This window comes from Perca fluviatilis, chromosome 10, assembly GCF_010015445.1.
Source record: "Perca fluviatilis chromosome 10, GENO_Pfluv_1.0, whole genome shotgun sequence".
NCBI classification, from domain to species: domain Eukaryota; kingdom Metazoa; phylum Chordata; class Actinopteri; order Perciformes; family Percidae; genus Perca; species Perca fluviatilis.
The window spans coordinates 22,550,848-22,578,334 of record NC_053121.1 but is presented as its reverse complement, the minus strand read 5'-3'; the positions used below and the strand labels follow the sequence as shown (position 1 = coordinate 22,578,334).

General features: G+C 39.6%; 1 protein-coding gene across 3 annotated transcripts in view; it reads right to left on the bottom strand.

The window, feature by feature from the left end:
- mid2 (midline 2) overlaps nt 1–27,487 on the bottom strand; it is a 167,994-nt gene that overhangs the window by 24,937 nt on the left and 115,570 nt on the right. For all 3 annotated transcript variants that reach the window (XM_039813358.1, XM_039813357.1, XM_039813359.1), the window contains 5 exons: nt 23,227–23,334; nt 14,812–14,960; nt 13,519–13,646; nt 13,116–13,259; nt 4,388–4,549 (listed from right to left, as the gene is read on the bottom strand). In XM_039813358.1, the coding sequence (XP_039669292.1) occupies nt 4,388–4,549; nt 13,116–13,259; nt 13,519–13,646; nt 14,812–14,960; nt 23,227–23,334 (691 nt within the window). The remainder of the gene's footprint in view (nt 1–4,387; nt 4,550–13,115; nt 13,260–13,518; nt 13,647–14,811; nt 14,961–23,226; nt 23,335–27,487) is intronic.

Genomic DNA, 27,487 nt, shown 5'->3' with positions numbered 1-27,487 from the left:
GTAGGGAAAACAAATTAACATTTTGTGTGACTTGCCAGAAACTTTAATTAAAAACATTTCCTCATTACCTTGATAAAAAAAAACTGGTGGCATTACACTTCCTTCAAATGTGTTAGCTGTTGCAAATTAGTACATGCATGTCATTTCTAGGATTTCTGTGAGTACAGGAACAGTATATGCTTTGGAAAGATGATATCTATATGTCATTTCCAAAATAAGACATTATTGTGATCCTCTCTGGTGAAACTGTAATGTGGCAAAACTGGCAGAAGAATAATATATACCTGCTTTTCATTAAGCAAGCTTTTGTGTTGATTAGTGTTATTACTAATTAGTTGTTTAATTTCATATAGTTCACAAAACAATAGTTATGTATTCATTGTATGTAGTATTATTGAAAGGGTTGAGAGGGATTGGAAGTATCTTGGCATGTTGCTCGACCATATTTACATTTAAATAACAACATCAGGAACCTTGTTGGCAAATTCCGACAAAAGATTGCTTTCCCTTAAAACTGTAGGAAGAGGATAGTTGAATCAACTGACCTACCAATTTTGGATTATATGGATGTAATGTACAGACACGCTGCTGCCTCCACACTAAGGCCCTGAGATTGTGTTGAACACTCAGTCCTGAGATGTATTACCGGCGATGGTGAGAGCTACAGTAATCGTATGTTTGGTCCTCTCTGACTAAGAGACGTAATAATCACTGGTATCTGTTTATCTTTAAAGCCCTGATCAGAAACTCACCATCATATATTACATCTATATTGCATTGGAACCCTGGTCCACTTTTAACTCGATCCAGTGACTGGCTGGTTCTTCAGGTACCTCGTGCCAGGACTGAACATGGAGAGAGTAATAGTGCAGCAGCCACTTGCATCTCTTGCAACATGACCTGAAACTACATACTTTTATATTGCTTGGACACTACTTATGTAGTCCACTATCAACCTGTAACTCTTATTGTTACTGAACTGATATGGTTTGTATGATTGTATTTCTTTTAAGATTATTTTTGGGGCATTTTTCCACCTTTAATGATAGGAAAGCAATGGAAGGGGGAGAGAGAGGGGGAAGACATGCAGGAAATCATCCCAGGTTGGACTCGAACCCTGGACCTTCTGCGTCGAGGCATGAACCTCTGTATATGTGCACCTACTCTACCGACTGAGCTGTATTTCTATTTTTAACTGGTCTGTTATTGATTGTTTGCTGTCTTTGTTCACGCTCAATCGAAAATGAAGATCTCCCTCAACTGATTCCCCGAGTCTTAAACAAAGGTTTTAAATGAAACGATTCACTTTAATCTGTTTATGTATATTGGCAACATATTTTTTTAAATGTAAATGCAAGGCAATACATCTTCATTAACTGAACTGAGAGACAGAGACATAACGGATGTGAGATTAACGATGAAAAATAACCTAAACACACTCATTCCATTTATCTGTGTTAAGGGAGCATATTATAAATCAAACTGCTACTTAGTGTTATTTATATTGTGCCCGGTAAGAGTCATGAGCATCAGTGACAGCGAGCTGACTGCCAACTCCAGATACCCTGCACCTCACCTCGAAATGCTCCCCGGCTACATGCCGTGCCCACATCACACGGAGGCAGTAATCCACTGTAATGCCATAAGAAAAGAGTTCAAGTACTGACATGCTCCATGTCCCACAGGCAGGGTGGGTCTAGAAGATTTTGACTTGGGGGGCAGAGATTCAGATGAGAGGGCCCGCTGATATTGGATGGATAAAGGGTTCACTTAAAAGTGCCAGATGGCAGTATCAAATACAGGACAGGTGAAGTGGTGGAAACAGGGTAGAGCTCTCTTTAGAGGCCACTCACTCTTAACTATAAAGTATATTTAATGGGTAATATGAACATAAAAAGGGAACAAGATGTCAAGCATGCCCATTTGCCCTATAAGCTTGGCACCAACATTCTGCTACCAAAGGTATTTAAAGAGAGAACATTCCCACCAGTAATGGCACTTTTGAGAACAACTTATATACTGTATGCTACATCTTGCTGTTAACTCAATGCAAAAATCAGATTGATTGCACACACATTAGAACACGAAAAATACAAGTTGTGATTATAGTAGTCTCGCTTTGCCAGACCTTCCTCCACAGCACTGCAAAGGAGGGTCTGGCTAGTCCACACAGCATTCCGGGATGGGAGAAAAACGTGCTCTGGTTTATTAGCATTTCTTTAAACCAATCACAATTGTCATGGGTGGCACTAAGCTCTGCACGGAGCTGCTGCAAAATAGCCTCGGAAAGGATCTTATTTTGGTGGAACGTGTACGTTCAAAAGTTGTTTTAGTCGTGCAACAGAAAACTCAGATTGGAGAGATAATCTAGCTAGTTGTCTTGATTTACCCTGCAGAGATCTGAGGAGCAGTTAACCATAGTCATAAATCCACCGGAGTTTAAAATTCCAACACAAAGAAAACGGAAGGAAATGGACATCTGCAAAAAGACATACACACGGTGAAATATCCTGCGGAACCGGAATAATCCTGGAAGTGCAATGTCGAGGATATAAACTATGATTGCAGTAACAGCACTTCAATAGAGTGCAGGCTACACTGTAAAGTCCCTATATAGAAGTCCAGCAAATACTCTCTTGGTGTTTATAGTTATATTTCTTTATGCCTGTGCTTGGTCATTAGTCTTAAAACTGGAGCTGACAGGTTTAGATTAAGTGTCACCCCTGGATCTTTCCCTGCTCAGGTTAATTTAGAGGTCAAATGAGAGTAACGGTAAAGTCAGAGAGAGAGGGTGTGTGTTTGTGTCAGTGACTGAGATCCCCTGACTACTGCGGTTTCCCACACACCTATTTAAATTTAGCAGAGTGTATCCAGATTACAGTTAATCCTAAATGCCACAGCCAGACTCCAGACAGCAGCTAAGAGGAGGAGTTGGCATTTCAACTCCATTTTAGCTTCACTGCACTACTGCTGTAAATTTTTAAATGTTATTGAGCACCCTTGAGGCAAATCCTAATTAGCAGAGGTTTTAACCCTTTATATGCTACAGTTGAGCCTGAAACATTGCTGAGGAATATTTACATACAGACAGCCATATATTGTCCCTCTTTACTGTTTCAAAAAGGTACATTAAAAATGCCCATCTTTTACTTTGGGGATTTATTTGTTATGCTGTATGGTGTGTAGTATGTTTTCCTTGTTAATATGTATATTGGGTTAACTGTAACCTAACATGCCCCAACTTAAATACTTATGATACTTTACACATTTTCTACGTTTACTTAATCACATTTTGTTCATCATTGCTTTATTAAGTTTATGGGTACTGTTACAGGGACACTTCAGGTCCAGGACAAGATTCTGCAGCAGAGAATAAAAACAAAAAACAAAAATAGGTAGAGGTGTCAATGAAACACATTATTTTCAAAGTGAAAAATATTGCTTCCACCCAGTTTGAGAAACAAGTACTGTATACGTGCCAGAAACAAAGAGAGTGTGACTATTGAAGAAGAGAAGAACTTCCTCAGTGTTGAAAAAAGTCACTGCTAAACATGAAACTGAGAAACTTAGCTGTGACAGAAAGAGAGAGAGTGAGCAAGAGAGACAGAGAGAGAGATGTTGCTAAAAGGAATTGGTAAAAAAACGTTTCTGATAGCTTAAACAACCTGACGAGTAACATTTAAGCAATTAAGATGACATTCATTTTGGTTTACCCAATGCAAGTCAGGCTAGTTTGTGCTACTTTTTTGTTAAAAATGTCTGATCTCAAACCCTCTGTTAAAAAAAGTCACAGAAAGTGCGTTCATATCCAGATTCTCTGTTCTCATTGTGGATACTGCAACTGCAAAACTGGCAACTTCCTGATTTAACACATCATGTGATAGACGACACCTAACTTTCACATCTCAAAAGAAGTGTTTCAATATGATACATTTCTAAAAGAAACACTTATTTGACACCTTGCATTTACACACTCCATTTTGTATCCAGAGATTGCCAGCAGATTTTGCATTCTGCATTGTATTTACTTATAAACGAAAATCATTCATGGAAGCGCTCATGGAACATGAAAGGAAATGTTTGTGACATAAATCTGTCAAGCACTAAAGGCGCTGTTCCAGGTTCATCCTATCATACATACCTTGTTGCCTTTTGGACAGAAAATATTTTTTCTACTAATCAAATTAGTTCTAATTCTGCTACTTATCCTTCACTTATTTATAAATCAAAAATACCCCCATGGGGAGAGCTTTGATAAGTTATGTTGCACACATGATACAGACAGAAGAAAACTTTGTATTAAATATCAAAAAACTAAATTAGCAAGGCTTGTAAATATTCATAGAAAAGCAGGCAGAGGTGTCACATGACATGAGCCTTCACTTACTGTTGGTTTTGAGGCGGGCTGGCTCGCTGTTGCGGCTTCCTGCCTGGTTGATAGCCTTGACGAAGAAGATATAACGGGTGCCACTCTGCAAGCCGTGCACCGTGTAGTGGTTCTGCTTGATGTTGGGTACGATCATCCAGCTGTCTGCCGAGTTGTACAAACCTGGCCGATACACAGAAACACACAGAAACACACGCACACGCACACACACACACACACACACACACACACACACACATCCACACACACGCACACACACATACACATACAGCATGAGTAACTGTTACTGTTTTCAGGGTAAGCACAGTGAGTCCTACTGAGAATCTTTTTGGTGATGTTCGAAAGAGCAAGAAAACAGTTCTCCACAAAAATCTGACCACAGCAGTATGTTATTTTTTCTCCAAACATCACACATCAGTAAGAAGCTCAGAGACCATACAGCCCGCGATGTCATGCAGTGTGTACATACTGATCCACCTCATTACCTTTCCATCAGGTTTATCATAGCGAGCTCCCCTGAGGCGATATTGTTGTTCACTAAGCTGAATCTATAACCCATTAAGAACAAGGTACTTCAACAATATGACAGAATGTCTGTAGTAAGCACCGGAGGGCAAAAGAGTGTGATACCTTTAACGTTCAAATGTATGGCAATGTGAGAAATACCAACATGAGCACAGTTGTTGGCACTTTGATTCAAAGTGGCTTGTAGTAGAGGGTTAGTAATGGCTGGGTTAGCTCTGCAGTCATCTGCTTCTAAACACAGTCTTTTCAGTGTCTCGGCTTCAGCCAACTGTGAAGGATAAGGAAATAGGAGCTCAGGGCTGAGGCTCGTTTACAATGGGATGCTCTTTTTGGCCTCTAGTCTTGTGTGTAATAACGTGGATGAATTTAAACACTAACATTACTGCTATCTTCCCCTTAACTAACCCACCGCATATCATTTTATGAAGTGGTGTTTGTCTGATTTTAAAGGTCCCATATGATGCCCATTTTCAGGTTCACACTTGTATTTTGTGTTTCTACTACATGTTTACATGTTTTAATATTAAAAAATACTGTTATTTTTCTCATACTGTCTGTCAGAATATACCTGATCTCTCCCTCTGTCTGAAACACTCCATTTTAGAGCCTGTCTCTTTAAGCCCCCTTCCGCAAAAAGCCCAGTCTGCTCTGATTGGTCAGCATTTCCGGGTCTTCCACATCTGTGCTCTGCACCATCATTGCAGCCATGAAATGATTGTAACAGCACTGTAGCGGCACTTTCTAGTATAGTTGTAATATCACTACTGTACGGAAGTCCTGACGTTTAAAGGCACCTTTTCTAAATACAGACTGTGTGCATTTTTCCTTGGATTGAGCGTTTTGATGCTTTTACAGTTTATGTACCACCTCGACCTGCTTTATAATAAAAAATGACAAGGTATCTCACTTTTTACAATATGGGACCTTTAAAGCTTTAAAATGTTCAACACAAGGTGAGAGCTGTGTATTTAAGATAGCAGATTGTAGTTGTTGTTGTTGACTTTATTTGAATCAGATATTGCAAAACTTGGAAAATCTGACAAAATCTGACAGACTGCAGCACTTGTGCTTCTAGTGGATGTGTGAAAAAACAAACATGGTGTGAAATGTGCCAGTCAGTGTACTGGCTGTGTCTTGCATAGATTTTACTGACATTGTCATTGACTGTAGGGAATCTCTTACCACGTTCAATGTGCTATGTTCAATGTTTGTGTAACAACACATGAATATTGATGAGTGATTAAATACACTGCTAACTTCTCCACCAGTCTGAGTATTACTGCCATGATCAGTCCCTCCAGAAAAACGCGATTATGCGATCGGATAATTCAATGCATAATCAGCCAAAGTCTGCATATTTATGTGGGGGCCGCATTTTTTCAAATACGCCGCACTTTCGCCGCATAAATTGCCGATTTCCACGTAAAATATGCGGGGCTTGCATGATTTCATAATCCCCGCATTTTCGTTGCAAAAAAGTCACATATATCTTAGCAGAAAGTTGAAAAATGTTGTGTTTACTTCACACAAGAGCAGCCATTTTCCCCTGTTGCCATGGGAACGTTATGAAGTGACGTAATTACACGACGTGAACTTCATCGAAAAGCAGGGTGTTGGAGGTCGAATTTGACATGTACTTTAAGTCTCTTAAGTTGGTATCCAATAAGAAAGCTATCTTAATATCTGATATTATCTGAAATTTTCTTTATTTAAGTACTCCTGCTGTCTATATTATTTATGATTTTTGAAAGTCTGTCTCTTTTGTATCTTTTATTTCCCTCTGTTTATACTATTACTTTTAGTTTTACTTTCATATTATATTATTTGTATATATTTTTGTATGTTATTTGTTTACATATTGCGATGACATCAGTAAACTATGATGATATCTGTAAACTATTTTTTCAAATAAAGTAAAAAAACAAAAGCAGGGTGTTGGGGGAATCACTTTTTTTTCTTTTTCATCAAACCGCAGTTTTTGCAAGTTCCCGCAATTTTTGCAAGTTCCCTCAATTTTTGCAAGTTCCCGCAATTTTTGCAAGTTCCCGCAATTTCATCGCATAAAATTGCATAAATATCCTGCATATTCCATCGCATGTTTTAAGAAAACGTGCCGCATAATCAAGGATTTTTGCCCGCAACAATCACAAAAAAACTCCAGCCTTAACATCTCTTTCACCCACCGAAAAAATTCAGAACACATTCAAATATACCCTTGCCAAAACACACAAAGCATCTTATTTTGTAGCACTACAACTGAAGTTAATGTTTGTAGATGATGGTAGAATAACAATCCTTTTCATTGTCCCATCCTTCCTCCACCCTACAGATTTGCAGGAAAATAAAAATCCTTAAAGGGAGAGAGCTTTCAGGGCCATGCCTGCCTTGTCCCTTCTGGTGAGTAGGCCTTGTGAATTATTAAACAAGATGGCAACAGCATGCATAAGTAATAGTGGAGAGTCTGCTTGTAAATATAAATACTTCACAGGACGCAAATAAGGCCTTTAAAAGTGAGGCGGCTTTAAGAATGAATGAAGGGAGGTGACTGTTAAAGTAAAAGTGAAGGCTGCGTCTTTACATATCTGCCAACTTCTACGAGCTTTACTCAGACAAAGAATACACCGCAGAGGGCTTTCATCTTCCTTTAAGATGAGAGAGAAAGAAAACGTGAGGGAGTTTAAGAGAGGCTTCTTTACACTTTGCATGTACATGATTCATTTGGCCAGCAGATCCGTGTGCATTATATCTCAGCCTGCTCTTACAAATACACACCCACTATCAACAATGTAATCCTTACAAAAAACAAGTATGTCGTTTCACTGGGACAGCTGTCCCTTGTTTTGGAAATTATGCCTCCCACCTGTCTTTTTCGATGCTTCCTGTAGAAGTTTAGGGAGGCTACAATGTTATGTGAGCTTTCAAGAAGAGATACAGGGTAAAGACGAGGGAGAAGGACTTCACGCTGCTTTGCATTTTTAAAGCTTTTGATCTCCATAGCACCTCTCCCTTTTTTTGCTAAATCAAATTAGGTCAGTACACAGCAATACTGCTATTGCTACTTTTACCACTGAAAAGGGGCTTTCTGCTGCTGCTATTGGGAGCATTGTGACTTCAAAGTGTAGTGGAGCAACAACTGAACATGCCATTGTAAAAAGACATAGAAAAAGGGGGAGAAATAGATTTTAGGTCTTACATCCAGACATCAAGTGAGAGTGTGTGTGTGTATATGTGTATGTGTGTGTGTGTGTGTGTGTGTGTGTGTCTGTTTGTGGACAGATGAGGAGGGAACAGAAACTCAAAGTATCCTGGGACGACAGGAGGGATTGTCGTTTATGATGCAACATCGAGTTAATGTTGACTGTGTGTGTGTGGGAGCCTGCATGTTTCTGAGTTGCATGTGTGTATAAGTGCTACTCATTTTTTTCTGGAGGAACAGACTGTGCATGTGTGTGTGTGTGTGTGTGTGTGTGTGTGTGTGTGTGTGTGTGTGTGTGTGTATGTGTGTGTGTGAGAGAGAGCAGGTGTGCATCATTAAAAACAATACTATGTATCACCTGCATCTACCTCTTGGTGCCTCCACATAACTTTGATAAACGTACTGTAGTCTGGGTGTTTTCCTGCAAAGACTGTACCCTTATCAACATTTCATCAAACTCTGCTACGAACATTGATCCTGCTGTTACTCTGAAAGATGCCCTGTCGAGACACAGAGATTTTTACCAAACTCTGGGCTTTCCTAATGCCCACTGGGATAATGCTTTTCACTTTTGATAATTATATTAATGCTTCACCACAGACTAGTGCTTATGAATACACATATTGCTTGTGTGGCTAACATGCAAGTCATGCAGAGGTTGGAGCAGGAGTATGGACCATCAGTCCAGACAGATACAGTACAAATCAGATGAGCAGTGCAGGAAAACTGATGAGTATGGAACTAGTGAGGCTATTTGGCTGCTAAACCTTGTTCGTTAATACTATAGGGCAATAGTTATTAATATGACAGCCATGAGGAGGCATTAAAAGAAACAAAGTGGCTGTAGAGCCTACAATGGTGCTACAGATATAAAGTGGGAAGACTTATTACTGGAGGCCATCATGATGAGGCTGTTACATTAGTCTCTTGTTTTTACAAAACAGTTTCAGAACAGATTTCCTCTTAAGGTAGTCAAAATATCTAATATTCATTAACAACAGTTTGACATTTTGAGAAATGTGCTTATTTGCTTTCTCACAGAGTTAGATGAGAATAATGATACAACGCTCATGTGTGTTGTATGCTAAATAAGAAGCTAGAACATAGAGGTGGTTAGCTTAGGTCACATGTGTCAAACTCAAGGCCCACAGGCCAAATCCGGCCCCTCGTATATTATGATCCGGCCCGCATATCAATTTAGGTTCACAATACATTTTGACCCACCAAGTTTTTGTTGCTTTTTCTGACGTTTTTTGCCAATTTTTCCGACGTTTTTGTCACTTTTTCTGACGCATTTGTTGCTTTTTCCGACGTTTTGGGGCGATTTTTTTTGATGATGGCTGAGGAACTTTTTCCTGACTTCTTTAGGAATTTATTTCGACCGATTTTTCAACTGTAAGTGAGAAGACTATATGACACACGCAATAATACAGTCAAAGGTATTTGACTGTTTTGATTAAATAAAAGCATATCAATAAACTAAACATGGCTGGCCCTTGATGTGATTCTTATTTTCCAGTGTGGCCCTTAGTGAAGTTGAATTTGACATCCCTGTCTTAGGTGTAGCTTTGAAGTCAGAGTGTTTAGATTAGCGTCACTGTCTAACATAAAAAAACAAAAAGGAAAAAGGAAATCATATATTCTATTTCTAGATCAATTAATCAGCAATTACACCCTCTTGATCCCTGCCATCTTTCTTGATCTTCATTGCAGCAATAATCATCATAAAATATAAGTCAACTGACTATAATGTGTATGAGTTTTTAAGCATGAGAATGAGATTACAAAGTAAAAAGAAAAACAAATATTTTCAGTGGCGTGGATGTAGAGTATAAGTAGATACTTGGGGATGTCAGCTGGCAGATAAACAAATAGGTCAACAACACTAGACACTACAACTTGCAAAGGGCCACAGGTAGCAGCTACACTATTACAGACATCTTTACTTGGAGTCATATTTGGCTTTTTGACACTGCTTACTTTTCTCCATGGTTTTTGGTTTCCCTTGCTGATTCTATTTTCTGCTGCCGTGCTTGGATGATCCTGCAGAGGCAGGGTTCACAAGACCTCAGTCCTCATGGGAGGGCCAAGGCTGAGGATGAGGCCAGGGAAATAGAGAGAGAGAAACGATGGTGCTCAAGTGGGAGCATTTAGCCACTTGGAGAAAAATGCTATGGTAAAAACTCAAGTGGCATGGCAGGCTAAATGGGTTTCTCTCTTTCTCAGTTTCTCCTGTGAATCTCTGAGGACTCTGTGGCAGCACACTGCTGAATATCTGAGTCACTCAGCCTATCACAGCTGAAATGTATCCTGATGTTTCAAATGGCTGGGGCACTTGAGTTGCATGGTTAGATGGAGAAATGTCAGGCTGCACAGACAGGAGGAGAGGAGAAGAGATGATATGATGAGGGGATTCAAGAGTGGAGGGAAAGTGGAGAGGCACAGGTGTATGTGCACGTGCACAGTTATGTACATCAATCATATCCTCCTCATTTATGTAAGTGGTAAGTCTCACCTCCCCTATGTAACCATTATCCACTCTGATTCTCACCCGTTTCTCCAGTTCCTCTCCTCCTCTGCCGTGGTCTTTCTTTCCCTTCAATTATGTAGTGATAGACAATCAGCTGTGATGCTGATTAGCTAACAGGGGCCAGGCTTTTGGTAAATATCTAAATCCTGTCCAGGAATATTACAACTTGTACAAATGTACAGTGTCATAACAAATGTACAGTGTCATAACGCCGTAGCCTCCACCTTTGGCAAAATGTCATCACATTTTGCAGGTTTGTTCAGACATATTATGTGCTTGTGTCATATAATGTTGGTTACAACTGCACACAAATACGGCTCATTCTGACATAGCATGCAAAATATGGGGAGGGTTGGATAATATATTTAAAGAGTGATCCAAATCAAAAACCATTTTGTGACCATGGTGGTGGGTTTGACTTTAAAGAAGGAACTTAGAACATGTTCTGAGCATCATGCTCTGTAGTTATGAGCCACAACATGAAGGGCTGCATAGACAGCCACATGGTGGTGATAACCTTGTATCTCCATATTTTGTCTTTCTTTTCATAAATCAATGCTATTGCTCACCCTTTATGTCTGTCTGTGGGTTTTACAAATTTTTAAACAGTGACAAGGCGATTTCTTCTGACTTTGTAAATAGGTAAATAGCTCAATCAAATATTTTCAAATTAGCGGGTCGTTTTTAATTTCCTGAAAAACAGCGGTTTTGTACATGCAAGGTTTTCACCCGACAGAGACAATATGTAACAAGACAAGCACCGATAGAAAGACCTGTAGCATTACAGGGTTAGAGATGGATTTATGAGGCAAATCAGAAAACGTAAGATTTGAGAGACTTTAACTCTGCTGCCAGATCCAAAATGCTTGCAAAATATCCCAAATATAAATCCTGATATCCTGACAAGGCTGAAACAAAGATGAACTTTGGTATAGGGAGAAACAGAAGAGATCAAAAGAGGGCAGCAGTGATTTTACATTCTCATCTCGTTTTTCTGCAATCGTTTCACACAGCTTAAATGAAAACCAGATACTAAATAGTGAATCTCTTCAAAGCATCCCCTCGTGATGTACTGTATGTCCTATTTTTATAACAAGAAGTCTTGATAACTCAGCTCCATCTCTCTATAAATGTAAGCACGGAGAACAACAAAGACTAAAGCTGGACAAAAAATCTAGGTTATGCAACACAGTTGGTATTAAATATTGAACATATGAAAATAAAACTGAGCAATGTTGAAAGTATTGTGGTGCTCCAGATTTAGTCTCTTTGTGACTGCAGAGAGGTCAGATTTCTTTTGAGCTTGTGCATGGGTGTGTGTGTGTAGGTGCAGATAGGTATTTGTGCATTATGATGGCTGGGGGACTCTTATTATGGTGAATGCTACTAATAAAACTGCCATCTCCCATATTTGTGCTCATGTGTGTATATTGTGTGCATGAGTCAAAAGAACCCACTTTCAACAGACTTAAAGTGAGATTATGTCACTTTTGCTAAACAGCAGCACAATTACAAGATACTGGTGAATAAAATGTAGCATAACAGTTAGCACAAGCTGGGAAGAGTCATAAATCCAGAAAACTGACTCTGTAATGTCAATTTAGCAGCAAAATCTAAAATTTGCTAACATTAGTTACCAAAAGCTACTGGCCTTACCAGACCATGTGAAGCTTTAGCAGCAAAACCCCTGAGTAAGATAGTGTTTTATTCTTATGAATTCAACTTTTCATTTGTAAGAGTAAGATGTTATTTCTTCTTTAAAAAGTTACATAATCTCACTTTAAAAGCTCTTTGAATTGGCAGCGTTTGATAAAAACCCTCTTGATGATTAAAACACTACTGATGCCAGAGAGATGCACCGATCTTGAGTCTTTGAAGTTACCATGCAGGTATTTTGCTCTAATGATATAGCAGGAGGGTTCATGTTAGCGGCCTTCAAGAGTGTAGTTAGAATCATGGATTACAGGCACCTGGATAGCTCAGTTGGTAGAGTGGGCACCCATATATAGAGGTTTACTCTTCGATGCAGCGGCCACTGGTTTGACTCCGACCTGTGGCCCTTTGCTGCATGTCATTCCCCCTCTCTCTCTCCTGTCTTCTGCTGTCCTATATAAATAAAGGCTGAAAATGCCCAAAAAATAATCTTGAAAAAAAAAATGCATTACCAGTGTTACTCAGTTGTTTCTATTGGTGACTGCATGGGTACTGGATGGGAATGCTTCTTTGAAAGCTCTATATAGCCAGTTTGATATTTAAAGGAATTACTTCCTGAGTGAAGCATATCAGAAACAAATCAAATATGTCTGTCAGTTTCCCAATTCTATATTACATTGAACTTTTACGGCATTTAGCTATTGCTGAAATGCAACTGAATATGAACTTCCTTCTAGGCCTAGATATTGAGTGCATGTGATCTACAGTGCGGATCTAATTACTAAACTTGTGTGTGTGTGTGTGTGTGTGTACACAAGACTCACTGATGAAATTAGTTTGGCCGGTGTAGATGGTGTACTGCAGCTCGTAGGAGGTGACGCTGAACTCGTCCTCTGACGTCCAGTGAACAGTGATGGTGTCATGGGAGGCGGTGCACAGCTCGTCTCTTATGGATGGCGGGCTGGGAGCTACAGGTGTAGGAATCAACATCAACATGATTGATAGTAAAAACAAAAGTTATAAATGGTCATAATTAACTTGTTTGAACTAATATATAAGTAATTCTAAGAGAGATAATGTGTCACCTCAAGATTAACATGAGGTAAAGTACATCTTTAAATGCAGCGGAGCAGAAACCACTGTCAAATATAGTAAATGCACATGTAAATGCTATATATATATATATATATATATATATTGTAGGTGTCCATCATGGACCAGACAGACCTGTTAGGTAATCTAGTCCTTCCAGAATCTTCTTCTCCCGGGAAAAGTCCAAGGCAAAGTTGTCAAACGCCTCATTCAGGTTGACGTCAGGGATGAGTACCTGGGAGGAGGCCGTCGCCATGGCAACCCTTTAGAGCGGTCAGGACACGGGAGCGAGGAAAGGAAATGTCAGAGGAACGGCGGAGAGGTGAGGGAGCAGAGAAGGGCCGAGACGTCAGATGAGGCGATGAGAGGAAGAGAGGGGAGGAAAAGATGAAAGGTGATGAAGAGGTAGACAAATGTGAGGAGAGAGAGGAAGGAAGTGAGATGACAAGAGGGGTGAGGTGGCAGACAAGTAGTTTGTGAGAAAAAGATGAGAGAGAGAGGGAAGGATGGAGGGAAAGAAAATATAGAGTAAAATATAAAATCAAATAAAAATACAAAATAGTGTCTGCAGCCTGCTCCAACATAAACTACCACTAACTCACAGCTGTATGTTAACCCAGAGAGCCATCAAAACACAGACAAACCAGACACACACTGACACACTGACTCCATAGTCTGTGCAGCTTTGTGGAAACTTGTGCCTACTTCTGCTTTGAGCATCAGTGATCCGTCTGGGGCAGGAGCCAGCCTGAACCACAGTGCTGGCAGGGTTACCGAGCAGTGCAGAGTCCTTGAGACTTGTGTTCCTCAGTGAAGAGAAACGACTCGGCCAATAAAACGCCTGGCCAGGTGCTAGAAAAAATTAGAGTCCGTGCCAAATAAAAAGATGCTACGTTAGCTGCAGATTTTGCACAGACCTCTGTGTGAGAGAAAGAGAGAGACAGTTGTCGGCTGCCTGTGGTGGGAGGAAGGGATGAAGGTATTACAGAAGGAAGGCGGAAAGAGAAACGGCAGAGCTGGCCTTAACAGATAGATGATTTTCACCAGAGGCCTGGCATTGATCACAGGAGCTAAAAAGGTTTTGATATAATGCTGATTTCACCAGCAGCCTTACAAGAACAAAATCATTCTCATTGTAACGTAGGGCAGGGGTTTTAAGATTTTTGTGTCTTACCACTGATAGTCAAAGGACATTTATTTCTGTGGGTCTCTTTTTAGGACCATTTCTAAGCAGCCTGTTGATGTGCATATGTCCAGGTCTCTCACTGGGGATGTAGTGTAAAATAACCAAAACAACAACCGAAAACTACAATATTACCTTCTAAACATCCACAGATGTAAGCAAAGTTTACCGTCCACTACGTCACTTTTTCTCCCTCACTGTTTATGTGCATATGTTTGTGCGTGTCTCTGCATTACATCACCCACCTTTCTGCTACATTTCGAGCGGTCTGGAGGAAGCGGGCGTGGTCGTTCTCCTTCAGGCTCTGTTCAGCTTGTGTGATGAGGGCACTAGAGCGCTCCAGACACTGGCGACAGTTTGCGATCTGCTGAGCCAACTTACGCAGTTTCATCACCTGGAACAAACACAAATACAGTACACGTCGCTATGTTGCAACACATCAATTTATATTCATCGCTCAATCTGAGCCTTGAAGGAATACATTGCTGTTTGGGTGACTGGACTGTTCAATTTTTCTCTTGGTCTCTCGGTATGAGGCATTTATCATTGTGACAGTCACTAATCCGCAAATATGTTCAACACTTCCTGAAAATATAATTCAGCTTTCCTGCCAAATTGCTTTAAAAGACTAACAGAAGGTCAGCACTGGTAGCACTCCCTGAGATGATTCCTGCTAGGTGAATCCAACAAGTTGCCATATTGCACACTATCGACAAAGCTGAAGTTGTATTACAACACTAAAAATAACACAAACCCTCTGCGGGAGTCTTGGATAGATACTGAATGTGTTGGACACTGAGTAAATATTATCTTGTCAAAGGAATCTTTGAATAATGTGCAATTAATTTAGCTTTATCTAACTGATGGAAGGAGTAAAAACCTGAAAATCTGCATTAGGATGTTGTTTTAAACTCAGCCGAGCCAGTGATGTAACTAGGGCTGAACGATTTTTGAAAATAATCTAATTGCGATTTTTTCCCCAAATATTGCGATTGCGATTCGATATTCGATTATTTTTTTAAGCTCTTTGTCTTCTGTATTATTCAACAAAGACAAACAATAAATCATTGTATAGTATGAACAACACACAATTACACACTAGACAGTTAAATAAGTAAAAACACATACATACATACACATATATATATATATACACACATATACATATACACATATATATATATATACACACATATATATATATATATATATATACATACACACACACACACACACACACACACATATATTTTTTTACAGTGCACAGAGAGGAGCTGCCTCCAGCCCCTCCCCCTCGTGAAGTTGCGTGCCGACACCGTCAACACTGCACTTGCTCAGAGAGGCTATCGTTACGTTAGTTGCTGTGGTCTTGCCGTGGGATTAACTGTACTAATAAAACCGTTGAAACACCGCGGCCACGCTGCTGTGAAAGCTCCCCAAACCGTCATTTATCAGTCTGATTGTTACCCCTCTCCGTGGCAGCTCCTCCACCCATATCTTTATATCTTTATAACGGAGCTAACCGCTAACCGGAGCTAACCGCTAATCCGAGCTAGCTCGTTGCCAACCGAGCCTTCAGTTCTGCGTGCCTGTATCCATTAACTGCATGTATGGACTCGAGCCCAAACAAAACCCTTCATTTTATTAAAATGGCTGTAAAAGTTTTAAACTTCAACTCAGAATTGTTTGAATGACAGAGATCAGCTCAAGGTACAGTGTAGCGTTAGCGTGCTAAGTTGATGCTTTCTCTGCGTAGTGCAGACTGATTTGCTCTTGCGAGTCATCAAATCGAGACCAAATCGCAGCCTTTGCGATTAGGAAATCGCGTTTTAACATATCGCGATATTATCGCAAATGCAATTAATCGTTCAGCCCTAGATGTAACCCATGTTTCAGATAAACTTCTCACAAATCTGCCTTTTTGATCAACTTGTGACAGTCATACATTCAATAAGGAACCTTCCATGTATAAGCACGCTCATAGACACAGTGATGCAGATACATGCACAGACATAAGACAGGAAAACACAGAGACAGAAAGACACCAAGAATGCAGCAGAGAGGACAGAGGTGAGAGTTGAAGCGAGACCATTGGCTCTTTTCTTTCACATTGACCTTTAATGAACATGTTGCATAATAGAAGGGCAGAGATGAATAGCATAATGCATTGTTATACGATATAATAACCGTCAGAGCAGGGGTTACAGCATGCTAATCCTAATGTGTCCTTGTTTATTAATTAATGAGCGTAGCATAATGTACTTAGAAAAATATTTGCAAAATGGGCTAGAAACCACTATGGATGTACTTTTATTGCCCCTAACCAACCAAACCACAGTAACATTGCTTCTGCCTTGTAAACACTTATTTATCTCAATGCACTTGGTGTGCATGTTTCCAATGTACCAGGCAGCTGGAGGAATTTCATGCCCTGAAAAACAAGCAAGAAATGGATGATTTTGGCCCACAAATGCCCTTATTGACTTGCTTCATCTTCATCACAAAAAAAACATGTTGTGCACGTCAAGAGGCAGGTCAATCAGTCAGGTCAGATTATACACAAACACACATAGGGTTTGTTTGGTCTGTTTTGATTATAATTAGTCAATGGCTGTACTGTAATATTATTTCCGACTGAGCATAAGGAAGCCATTCTATGCTCATTTGAAATTAAAGTAATCAATTCATCTTCGTTAGGGCTCATATCCTGATTCCTCAAATAAACTTAGTTTGATGAATCTCACCACAGGAAATAACACAGGCTGCTTGTGAGCCTCGAGACTGTCAACGAAAGGTGAGCTGTAGAATTAAATAGCAGCTTTAGTATGGAGAGCCTCCTGGCAATGATGATTAAATAAAACCTTGGTGAACCTTTAAATGGCAAATGGTAAAGTAGAGTAGCTTAATTGTCTGAAAAAGCATACTTTCAGTGACAGCTAATAACTTGAATATCTAAACACTAAAATAAAACAAAAAAGAGAGCAGATTTAACATTTAAAATCATGAGTGCCCTTAAAGGCAACATAACTTTTGCTTGCAGTGCTTTGATTATGCAAATAAGAATTCAGAAAAAACACACTGGGTGACGATCGGTTAAGAGCTCGTCATCAAAAGCTCTCAAAGAATCCAAACAGTATCTAATGTGCACTCCCTTTCAACTGCTGGGAAAGCTGGTGCTGCTTAGAAGCCTCTCTTAGCTGACTTCTTAATAGAGTTTTCAATTGACTTCTTGTCTACTGACCATAATCTTTTGTCACTAAAAATAACATTCAAGCAGGTTGTTGACTGCACAGAGAGGAAAGACAAGATGGGTTTAATGGATAGGTTATTATTTGGCAACATGTTCACCAAACAACAATTTTAAAGATGATTACTCCCTCTCTTTCTGAATAATGGACAATATGGCAGGGTCTGTGTTTGTGTGTGAGCGTCTCACGTCGTGTAAAGACACCCTCATCTAATGCTAAATATAACTTTTGAGCAAAGAAAAACATACTTTGCACATGAATTATATATTTTGTAGGATGTAATCATTATCACGCAAAGGAATAATTTAATCTGGGCAAAGGAAAATCATTGTGCTCAATACATTTATTTGTGTGTTTGCTATCATCCACATAAGCGCACAATAATACATATCTTACTAAATTTTACTCATTTGCTCTCTCTTAAAGGAGAACTCCGGGCAATTTTTACATTAATCTTGATCCATCTGGCATTGGTGAGCTAGTTAGCTAATTGGTTAGCCATTTCTGCAGTTTCTAACAAGGGGGTAAGCGAGCCTCTGCAAAGCGTACCTCCTAGGAGCCATTTTGATGCTAATAAGCCATCACCTGTCGCATTCCATTGACTTCCATTCATTTAGGCGTCAATTTGACAGCGAATAACTTTACATCTGAAGCGTTTAAAGACTTTATTTGTCCATTGTTTATTTCTAAAGAAACACGACAATGTATAAAAGGCTCCATTACCTTGTATCTCATGTTATGGCTCCTAACCACGCAACTTTTTTTTACCATATAGTCAGGAGAAGCTTGCAGGCAGTTTCGACTTACATGAGCTGTTTAAGTTTAAGTTCGTCACCAGCATAGAGTGTACAACGAACCTTAATATTGCCGTCTTTAGCTGACACAAACTCAAAATAGTGACTGTATTTCCAGCTAGAAAGCGTGCATCTCTCTCCTCCCTCCATTGTTGTTTACGTTTGTGTCGCTGCGTGGTACACGTGAACTGTCCACATGATGAAAACGTGACCTGTCCTCATGCTGAAAACGTGACTTGACGCATACGTGACTTCACTCCCCGAGACGCAAGAAGAAAGCAAATATATATATTTTTACTAAGGAAAATGACAAAAATAGTAACGCACAGTGACTTGGATAAGTAACTTTAATCTGATTACTGGTTTGGAAATAGTAACGCGTTAGATTACTCGTTACTGAAAAAAGTGGTCAGATTAGAGTAACGCGTTACTAACAGTGTTGGGCAAGTTACTTCCAAAATGTAATACATTATAGATTACTAGTTACTGTCATTTGAGAGTAATTAGTTATATTACAATATTACTGTCTCTGAATTGTAATGCGTTACACTACTTTTGCATTACTTTTGAGTTACTTTCCCCAAAATAACAGCGGAAGTTGGACTTGGCAGCTAGCTTGTGAATTTCACCACTGGATCAATAAAGTCTCATCTTTATCCACTTTAATACATCACAGATTATTCATAATATTTTTTATAATTAATATGAATATGCAAAGTAACTAAAGCTATAAAAAATAGATTAGTAAAACGTACAATAGGCAAGTAGGAGAAAATGAAAATACTCAATTAAAAGTACCTTACAATTGTATTGAAGTACGGCATTGTTGTAAAATGTTTAAAGCACTTAAATAAGAAATTCATGTTGTTTAGTTTAAAACAGTCTAAAGGAAATTGTCAATTATAGTGTGATTAAAACTCACTATTTACATTATTTACAGTACTTGATTTACATCTGATATGTGAAAAGGTACACAACCTTATTTGTTTAACAGTAATTTAGTTTTACTGCGAACCGTCACAGGAAGTGCTTTTATTTTGAAGTAGCCTACACGGAAGTTGTCGGTTGTGTACCTTGTGTACTCTTGCTAGCTTACTGAGATGCAACTGTTATGCATGTTGTTGATGCAACAAATACAGTCTATGGATGCACCCTATGGATCTAACATGTCCATCAAGCTAAGTTGCTCACTTTCTTGTTTGGAAAACTGCAACTGTAATAATTATTACCGTTCATGACGAACGAGAAACATATGGAACAGTAAATGGTCACAGTAAAAGACAAGCGTTTTTGGTCGTCAAGCCATTCCACTACAGGCAGAGTTACTCTCCGTGGCTGATAAACTGCAATGATTTACGTGTAAGCAAGCCTAAACATTCATTCCCGACATGTTTAAATCTGTCAGCGGCTCGGACACACTGCTGTCCGCGCTGACGTACCGTCACCTGTTGGGACACAGATGTTATGAAATAATACTCACGGCTTTTTTTTCCTGTGAACAAATGCTTCGCGGTGTTGGGAAATTCTTAAAAAATGTTGCGTTAAAATGCGTTGTAACTCGCGTTACTGAGATTGTAACGGGTAATAATATTAACGAAATGTAATTAGTGTGTTATATTACTGCGTTACAGCAAAAAGGAATACATTACTGTAATTGCGTTATTTTGTAACGCGTTACTCCCAACACTGGTTACTAAGTAACGCGTTACTGGCATCACTCCCTGTGCCCATGTTATCTCCTTATATATACCTATGCTCTCCCTCTCTGCAAGATTCGGAATGACTGAGATTTCTCTTGGCACAGCTACCAGAAGACTTAAAACTTTCAGACAGGTTGCACACGTCACATCTACGTCGTCAAGCTCAGTTTGAGGCTGCGCAGTAACGCTCAGCCATCACCGGAAAAGTGCTTCTAATATATATATAATATCCTTCACTGGTCTCCATGGGAAGTCTACGGCGTCGCTTTGTCCATTAATTTCGCTGTCTATGGTTTCTAAACTCTATGCTAATTCTATGCTAGCTAAGCTAAGCAACTGCTGGCTCCAGCTATATATTTACTGTAGACATGAAAGTGGTATCAATCTTTTCATCAAACCCTTGACAAGAAAGCAAACAAATGCATTTCCCCAAATGTGAAACTATTCCTTAAAGTCATTTTCAGGAGATATTTTGGTCATGGTTAATCAAAACCAACTTTAAGCAGGAAAGTGGATGTGAACAGCTGTCAAATTCCCATGCTTTGTACCAACCACCTACCCCAACCCCTACCCTAAGCATAACAATAACAATGTCACGCTACTCCTGCCCTTTTAATACACAGCAGTCATAATTGGCATAGCCCAAAGAGGTCATTGTCAGGTAAACGTACACAGACTGTTATACATATTTAACAAATGCTGTTGTTTTTCTACTCTACCAGCCATTGTACACTGAAGGTAAAAGTGGTGTCTGTTTTAAGAAATCAAGTGAGTTTAAAAAAAAACATTTAAGTTGTTAATCATTAAGGCTCTAAAGGAGTTGAAATGGTTTTCCGCATGAGAAAGAGATGCAGAGAATGGTGGAGGACAAGCAGACACACACCAGAACATGGGAATAGTGTGTGTTTTGTTTGGGCAGGGAGAGATTAGACATGACTGCCGAGTCTCCTTAGAGAGAGAATGGGAGCACCTTGCAAGGCTCTGCTCACCATGATCACACCTGCATAATCCTGTTATTCTGTTGCAGAGTCACCTCTGAACACTTCCCTTGCTGACACTGTCCTTAACAGAATTCTTTTTTGTTTTGTTTGCTGAAATGCCTTAAATGACCTACGTTACTTCTGGTGGTCTCCTCTTTTCTCTTCTCAGGCAAACATCCATTTTAACACATCCCTGATTATTTGAATTACTCAAGGTGCATTTCATTCATATTTCTTGACCGTTAAACAGTCTCAAATATTAACAAATCACCTGCAGGGTGACATCAATCAAGCGGTTCTCTGGTGTTTTATGTGTACTTCCCTCTATTCTCCATCTCCTGCATTTCACTCCTCTACCCTCTGCTAGACAGCCTTTTACAGACCCAGACTCTCAGGAGAACAAGCATTGCTCTTTGTCTACAATCGCTGCGGACACAGTCTGACACGCTTGCACTCTCACACCCACACCCACACACTTCAGTCCTTGTGTACGGTGTTTGGAAATCTTTCATCTCTCGACAAAGCTCTTTTTGCTCCCTCAGAGGATCTTCCACAAGCACTTAAAACTTCACCTCTGGGAGGGTGAGATTTAGAGTTTGCCTCTGTCCAAAATCCTTGGCACTCATAGGGCAACAAACCACCCACCCACCCACCCACCCACACACACCCACACACCCACACACCACACCCACACACACACACACCCACACACACACACACACACACACACACACACACACACACACACACACACACACATCTGTACAGTAAGTCCTGCAACAAGTTTACAACCGTCTTTCTGCCATTTCAAATTCTTTCCACACACATTCAGGTTGGCTGCCTACATGTGGAAGAGGCAGTTGCTGCTCTCTTTATCCTCACTTGTCTTTTCCATTTCTCCTAAAGCGTCCATGCGATGTATGTTTGGGTAAACAAGCGAGCAACTACAGAGGCAGCATTAAAAAACAACAACAGTGAAAGACCTGGATGAATATATTCTGTCTACAGCGCTCCTGCTCTCATATTCATTCTCAACCCCTGTTTCTCCACCAGTGGACTTTGCTGAGCTGAGCTGAGTTTCTTAAATATGTATTTGCCAATTTGGCTGTTTCAAATGGCAGTTAGGCGTACCTGTTTAAATTGATGTAGTGAATGAAACAATGTGAAATCAATAAACCTAAAACTGCAATACAAAGAATTATCCTTAAACTCTGTATCTCTATGGAGCTGGCTACTTTTAGCTCTCTGTTTTAGTTTCAAAGCACAGCTAAACAAAGATGTTCTATATGGTTTAGTCTCACCACTCCCATCAACACCATTTCCAGCAGCAAACCGAATGTACGCTACCTGACCGCCACCAAACGACACACAATGTTAGTGACGAGCTGGTGAAGAAAGTCAAACATCTACGTATCTTTCTCAGAGGTTAGTGGAGACCAAACCAGAGGTAAAACGGTAAACGGACTGCATTTAAATAGTGCTTTTTAAGTCTACCGCGCACTTAAAGCACTTTACAACACAACATTTACCCATTCACACACTCATTCACATTAATACACTGATGGTAGAGGCTACCATGCAAGGTGCCAACCTACTCATCAGGAGCGGTTAGCGGTTCAGTGTCTTGCTTAAGGACACTTCGGTACTCTCTCTAGAGGAGCCGGAAATCGAACCAGCATCCTTCCGCCCTATGGCTCAGAGGGCGGCATGTACACTTTAGCTTTAGTAATTCACCAAACGGTCAGTGAAATGATTTGACTTATATTTGTTTACATTTTGTTTTTATGCCCTTTAATGGCCAAAAATCAGTCAATGTAGCTTTAACTTGCTGAAACCAGCCATCTTCATATTTCCAGCTGCATTTGAATAATCTTGTAGTAAAATCTCTCTCTAGCCGAAAACTGAAAAAAGTATACAGTCATCCTGGGAATACTTTACCTTGGATTCTTTGATCTTCACAGCGATGACCTGTTTTCTCTGGCGGATTATCTCGACTAGCTCATCACACTCCTCCACCAGCTTGGCTTCATGCATGGCTGTGTTCACCTGGAGACAGAAGCAGGTACACACGAGAATATGAGGCTTACTTACACACAGACACACTCACAAATCACACCAACCTGGCCATATGTTACATTTTTAAACAAAAAAAATATATGCCACTTTTTCATCCTTTTTGTTTGTAAAATGTCTGGATTGGCAGCCATGACGATTCATATCATCACTTACATGCAGAGCACGTCATTTTTTTCTTCTTCATTTCATTATGCATTCAACATACAAGGAAAAGCCGCCTCTAACAAGATGTGCTCCTGGATTAGAATTTATTTTAAGATTAACTGAGATTAGTGATTTCCAACACTTTAACTGTCAATGGAAAGACAATAAATCATTTTACATTACAGAGAATGTATTGCTCCTTGGAATGCATACAGTAGATATGTCATAACTTTTAATAATGGGTACATTGCTGCTGGATTCAAACCACCTCTTGTTCTTCTATGTAACAAGAATATCTTATATTACAGTAAAACCCACAATATGCAGAGAAAATACTGCATGAAATGCATAGAGTTGCAAATTTTTTCTAACAACACGTTTATTTCACTCATTATATACAAGAAATATGGTCTTCATTAAAGAAGCTCCCAAAAAGTGCCTGTGTAGACACTCATTAATTCACTGACAGAAGTTTGCCTTCACAACATTGATTTAATAGATTCTGTGATTATTTTAGGACCAAAGTTGCCAAGGCAACCCATCATCAGTTTACCATCTCAGGCTAACACTAAATGAAGAGCCAGCAACTTTAAACTTGTGTGGGTGTGTGGATGTTACTCAGACACTAAGGGTGTCTGTTGAATTGAAATGCTGAAATGCTACCAACAGTTTGCCAATTGTAAAATGCAATTATAACTTTACCAAAATGGGGCGGGGGGTTCAAATGAAAAAAGTTCAGATGTACTGCTGCAGCTTCTCTGCTGAGGGACATTTGACCCCTCAAAATGCAGGGACTGATGGTTGGCTGTAGTTGCTGTTTCATCTAAAGGACTGCAAACGTGTGAGTTAGAAACCCCAGTGCTCCTCTGAATGAGTCAAAAACTTCACTGCGTGTTATGCCACCGCATAGCCTACAAATATAGACGCACCCTAGCGGCAGCAAATTTAATTTGCAGCCAGGGGGGTCTAGGCACTCTCTGTTGGCTTGCGAGCTGGAAAAACCAAATTCTGGTCAGGCCAATCACATCGTGTATAGAATCGGTGGGCGGGCTTATGGCTGCTGCTGCTGGGAACAGCGGTCTTCTGGAAGACTTGGAGTTAAGCTTTTCTTTGAGAAAAGAACAAAGAACGGCACTGAAATCATTCTTAAAAAAGGAAGATGTGTTCGGAGTTTTGCCAACCGGACACGGCAAAAGTTTAAAGTTTAATCTATCAACTAGCTTCGCTACCTTCTTTGTTGCTCTGCCTGGTTGTAGCGCTATCCTATTACGTGCAGAAGGAATTTGAAAGACAAGCGTTTATCACACCCCTCGGATTGAGCCCTGCCAATAGTGAGTTCCCAGACCCAACATCTTGATGTGGGTCTGGCTTGTCATGCTAGCCACCGCACATCACACAGAGAGAAACCTTATCGCTGCGTTGTTGGCTCCAAGAGCTGTACTTTATCATCCACATACTAACTGCACACTAAAGTTGTCACAAAGCTGTATTCACAAAGAGTTGTACTGTGAGTGGAGTGAGCCTGTTCATTTTGGATTTGGAAAAGCTTCTTAATAACTAATTGTGAGAATGAAAAACGAGAGATCAAGTCTACATGAAAGAAAAAGGTTTTCTTTAAACTTACAAATAAAATAGTTTATTTTAGTTTTGTGACTCTTCAGCTGTTACAGTTTCTCCCTGATTGTCTCTAATGACTTCTTTTCATATCAATATAAATAGATTTACCACCTGTGATTTTATCTCTATACTTTTTACCGATTAATAATTTATTTTAGTGCATTCTCATACTGAGCACAGTATGAAACTATACGTCCACATACAGTAGAGATTAATCTCTTCGTCCCTAAATCTAACAAAGTTGTGACTTTCTGTCATGCTGCAGACTATCAAACTACTTACCGCAACAACCAATTTCTACTCATCACTCCACAAAGCTCATTACAAGGCGCTGATCCACTTAAGCCTCATTATTCACACACACACACACACACACACACACACACACACACACACACACACACACACACACACACACACACACACACACACACACACACACACACACACACACACACACACACACTTAATTCTGCAAAAAGCAATCTTATGACTGCAGGTTAGTAATTAAGCAGGATAAATGCAGCCGTCTAGGATCACTGTGAATTACAATTGAGCTACTTGGCAGCTTAGAGTTACGGAAACAATCTTCATCTCCGTCCTCCTCCTCTTTCACCTCACTCAAAACCTCCACCTTCCTGTGCCAACTCCTGACATTATTATCTACTCCTTGCTACACAAACACTGTCACCTACTGTGCATCTCCCTATTCATCAGGCTCCTCTGCAGGTGCACTGAAATCACAGTGCAAACTCCACACTAAAGGTCTTATTGGAAAATGTGAAGAACAAGATTGAAAACACTTTTAGTGCCAAAGACTTTCCAGATGCTCCTGCTTTCAAGAAGGTTGTGAAAATCACTGAAACAGGGTCTGAGGTGGACTGAAAGAAAAAAAAGCTACAGTCTGTGCTAATTTAATATGCCAGAAAGTATAATAAAGGGATCTTAGTGGTTGATATTTATGATTATGATATGTCATTATTGTACACACATTTAGCACACGTGTCATATCTTATTCATTCATCCTGTTAATGCATATCTATTCTCACTTGACTACGCATTCATCTTTACGGTAATGCAGCTGACATTTGAGTGCACCGCATTCAGTATCATCCAGCCCAAAAAAATTATAAAAAATAAATCACAGCTACATGTTAGCATAAGCAGCCATAATTTCATTATATTAGGTAAGGAGATGCAGACTTAATTAGCAACTGAATAGTATTAAATAAGCCCATCTAGACCAGTATAATCACAATGTAGCCCACAGAGTGCGATCTGACAGTAGAATCAATAATTGAAAAGAGTTGTCCATTATAAACCTTATAACTTCACCACATCCTCCACCTCTGGTTCTCTTACAGGAGGGTTACACTGAGCGCATATGCTCCCATACATCATTAGGTTGAGTTCAGCTCCCGCATTATGTCAAGATTACATTTATCGCCCTTATTTTCATACCATGGAAATGAAGACTGTATTACTTTTCAGCTAAAATGAAATAAAATGAGCTCTGCAGCTACATTTTTGACTGACAGTCACCATTCACCACCCACTCTGTGCTGTTTCAGCAAATAAAGACATGACTGATGTGTGTGGCCAAGCAGAGTCATTCAGATGCTGTCGATCACACAGAGGTGGGCTGGGGTCCAAATGAGGAGGCAAGTCCTAAATTCCTCTCTTGTTATTTAACATTGTAATCTCTCTCTATTGTGTGATTTTGAGGAAATCTGTTGACTCCAGATAGATGAACTGACTTGTGTGTGAGAGTTTTAATGATGTTGCAATTTTCATTAGTCTTGATAAAGCTATGTGAATTTGTCACAAGACCTTGTCACAGCTGCAACCCCACAATAACATCACAAACCCCGGTAAACAATGCTAAATTACCCGCCCACTCTGACATAACAAATCCCAATTTATTTTCTTAAACTCATGTTGTCTTATCAAGCATTGTTCAAAATCAGAACTTTATTTTGTGGAGATCCCAAATGTACCATAGTGTACATACCAACTATGGCAGGTGCATACAATATTTAACAAGTTGTCTACACTGTGTATGATGTATGCATTATGTAGAGCCAAGGAAGTGTTGGAATGAGAAGATACAGAATAAAACAGTATTAAATATTTAGATTTTATAAAGTTTAAATTTTAGGGGAAAAGAAAGAGTTTGAGCCTAAAGTTCTAAGTCAGTTTTAAAACATCTGTGAAAGCCTGAATGTCATCTAGGACCGATGGCAACTCTGAGACAGTGAGACAAGAGCACACATGAAGTGACATCATTTCAGTTTTGGTTTCAATAAAATCAGACGACTGTTGTCTAAGGTATCATGTTTTTAAAAGTTTCCCCCAAATTTTG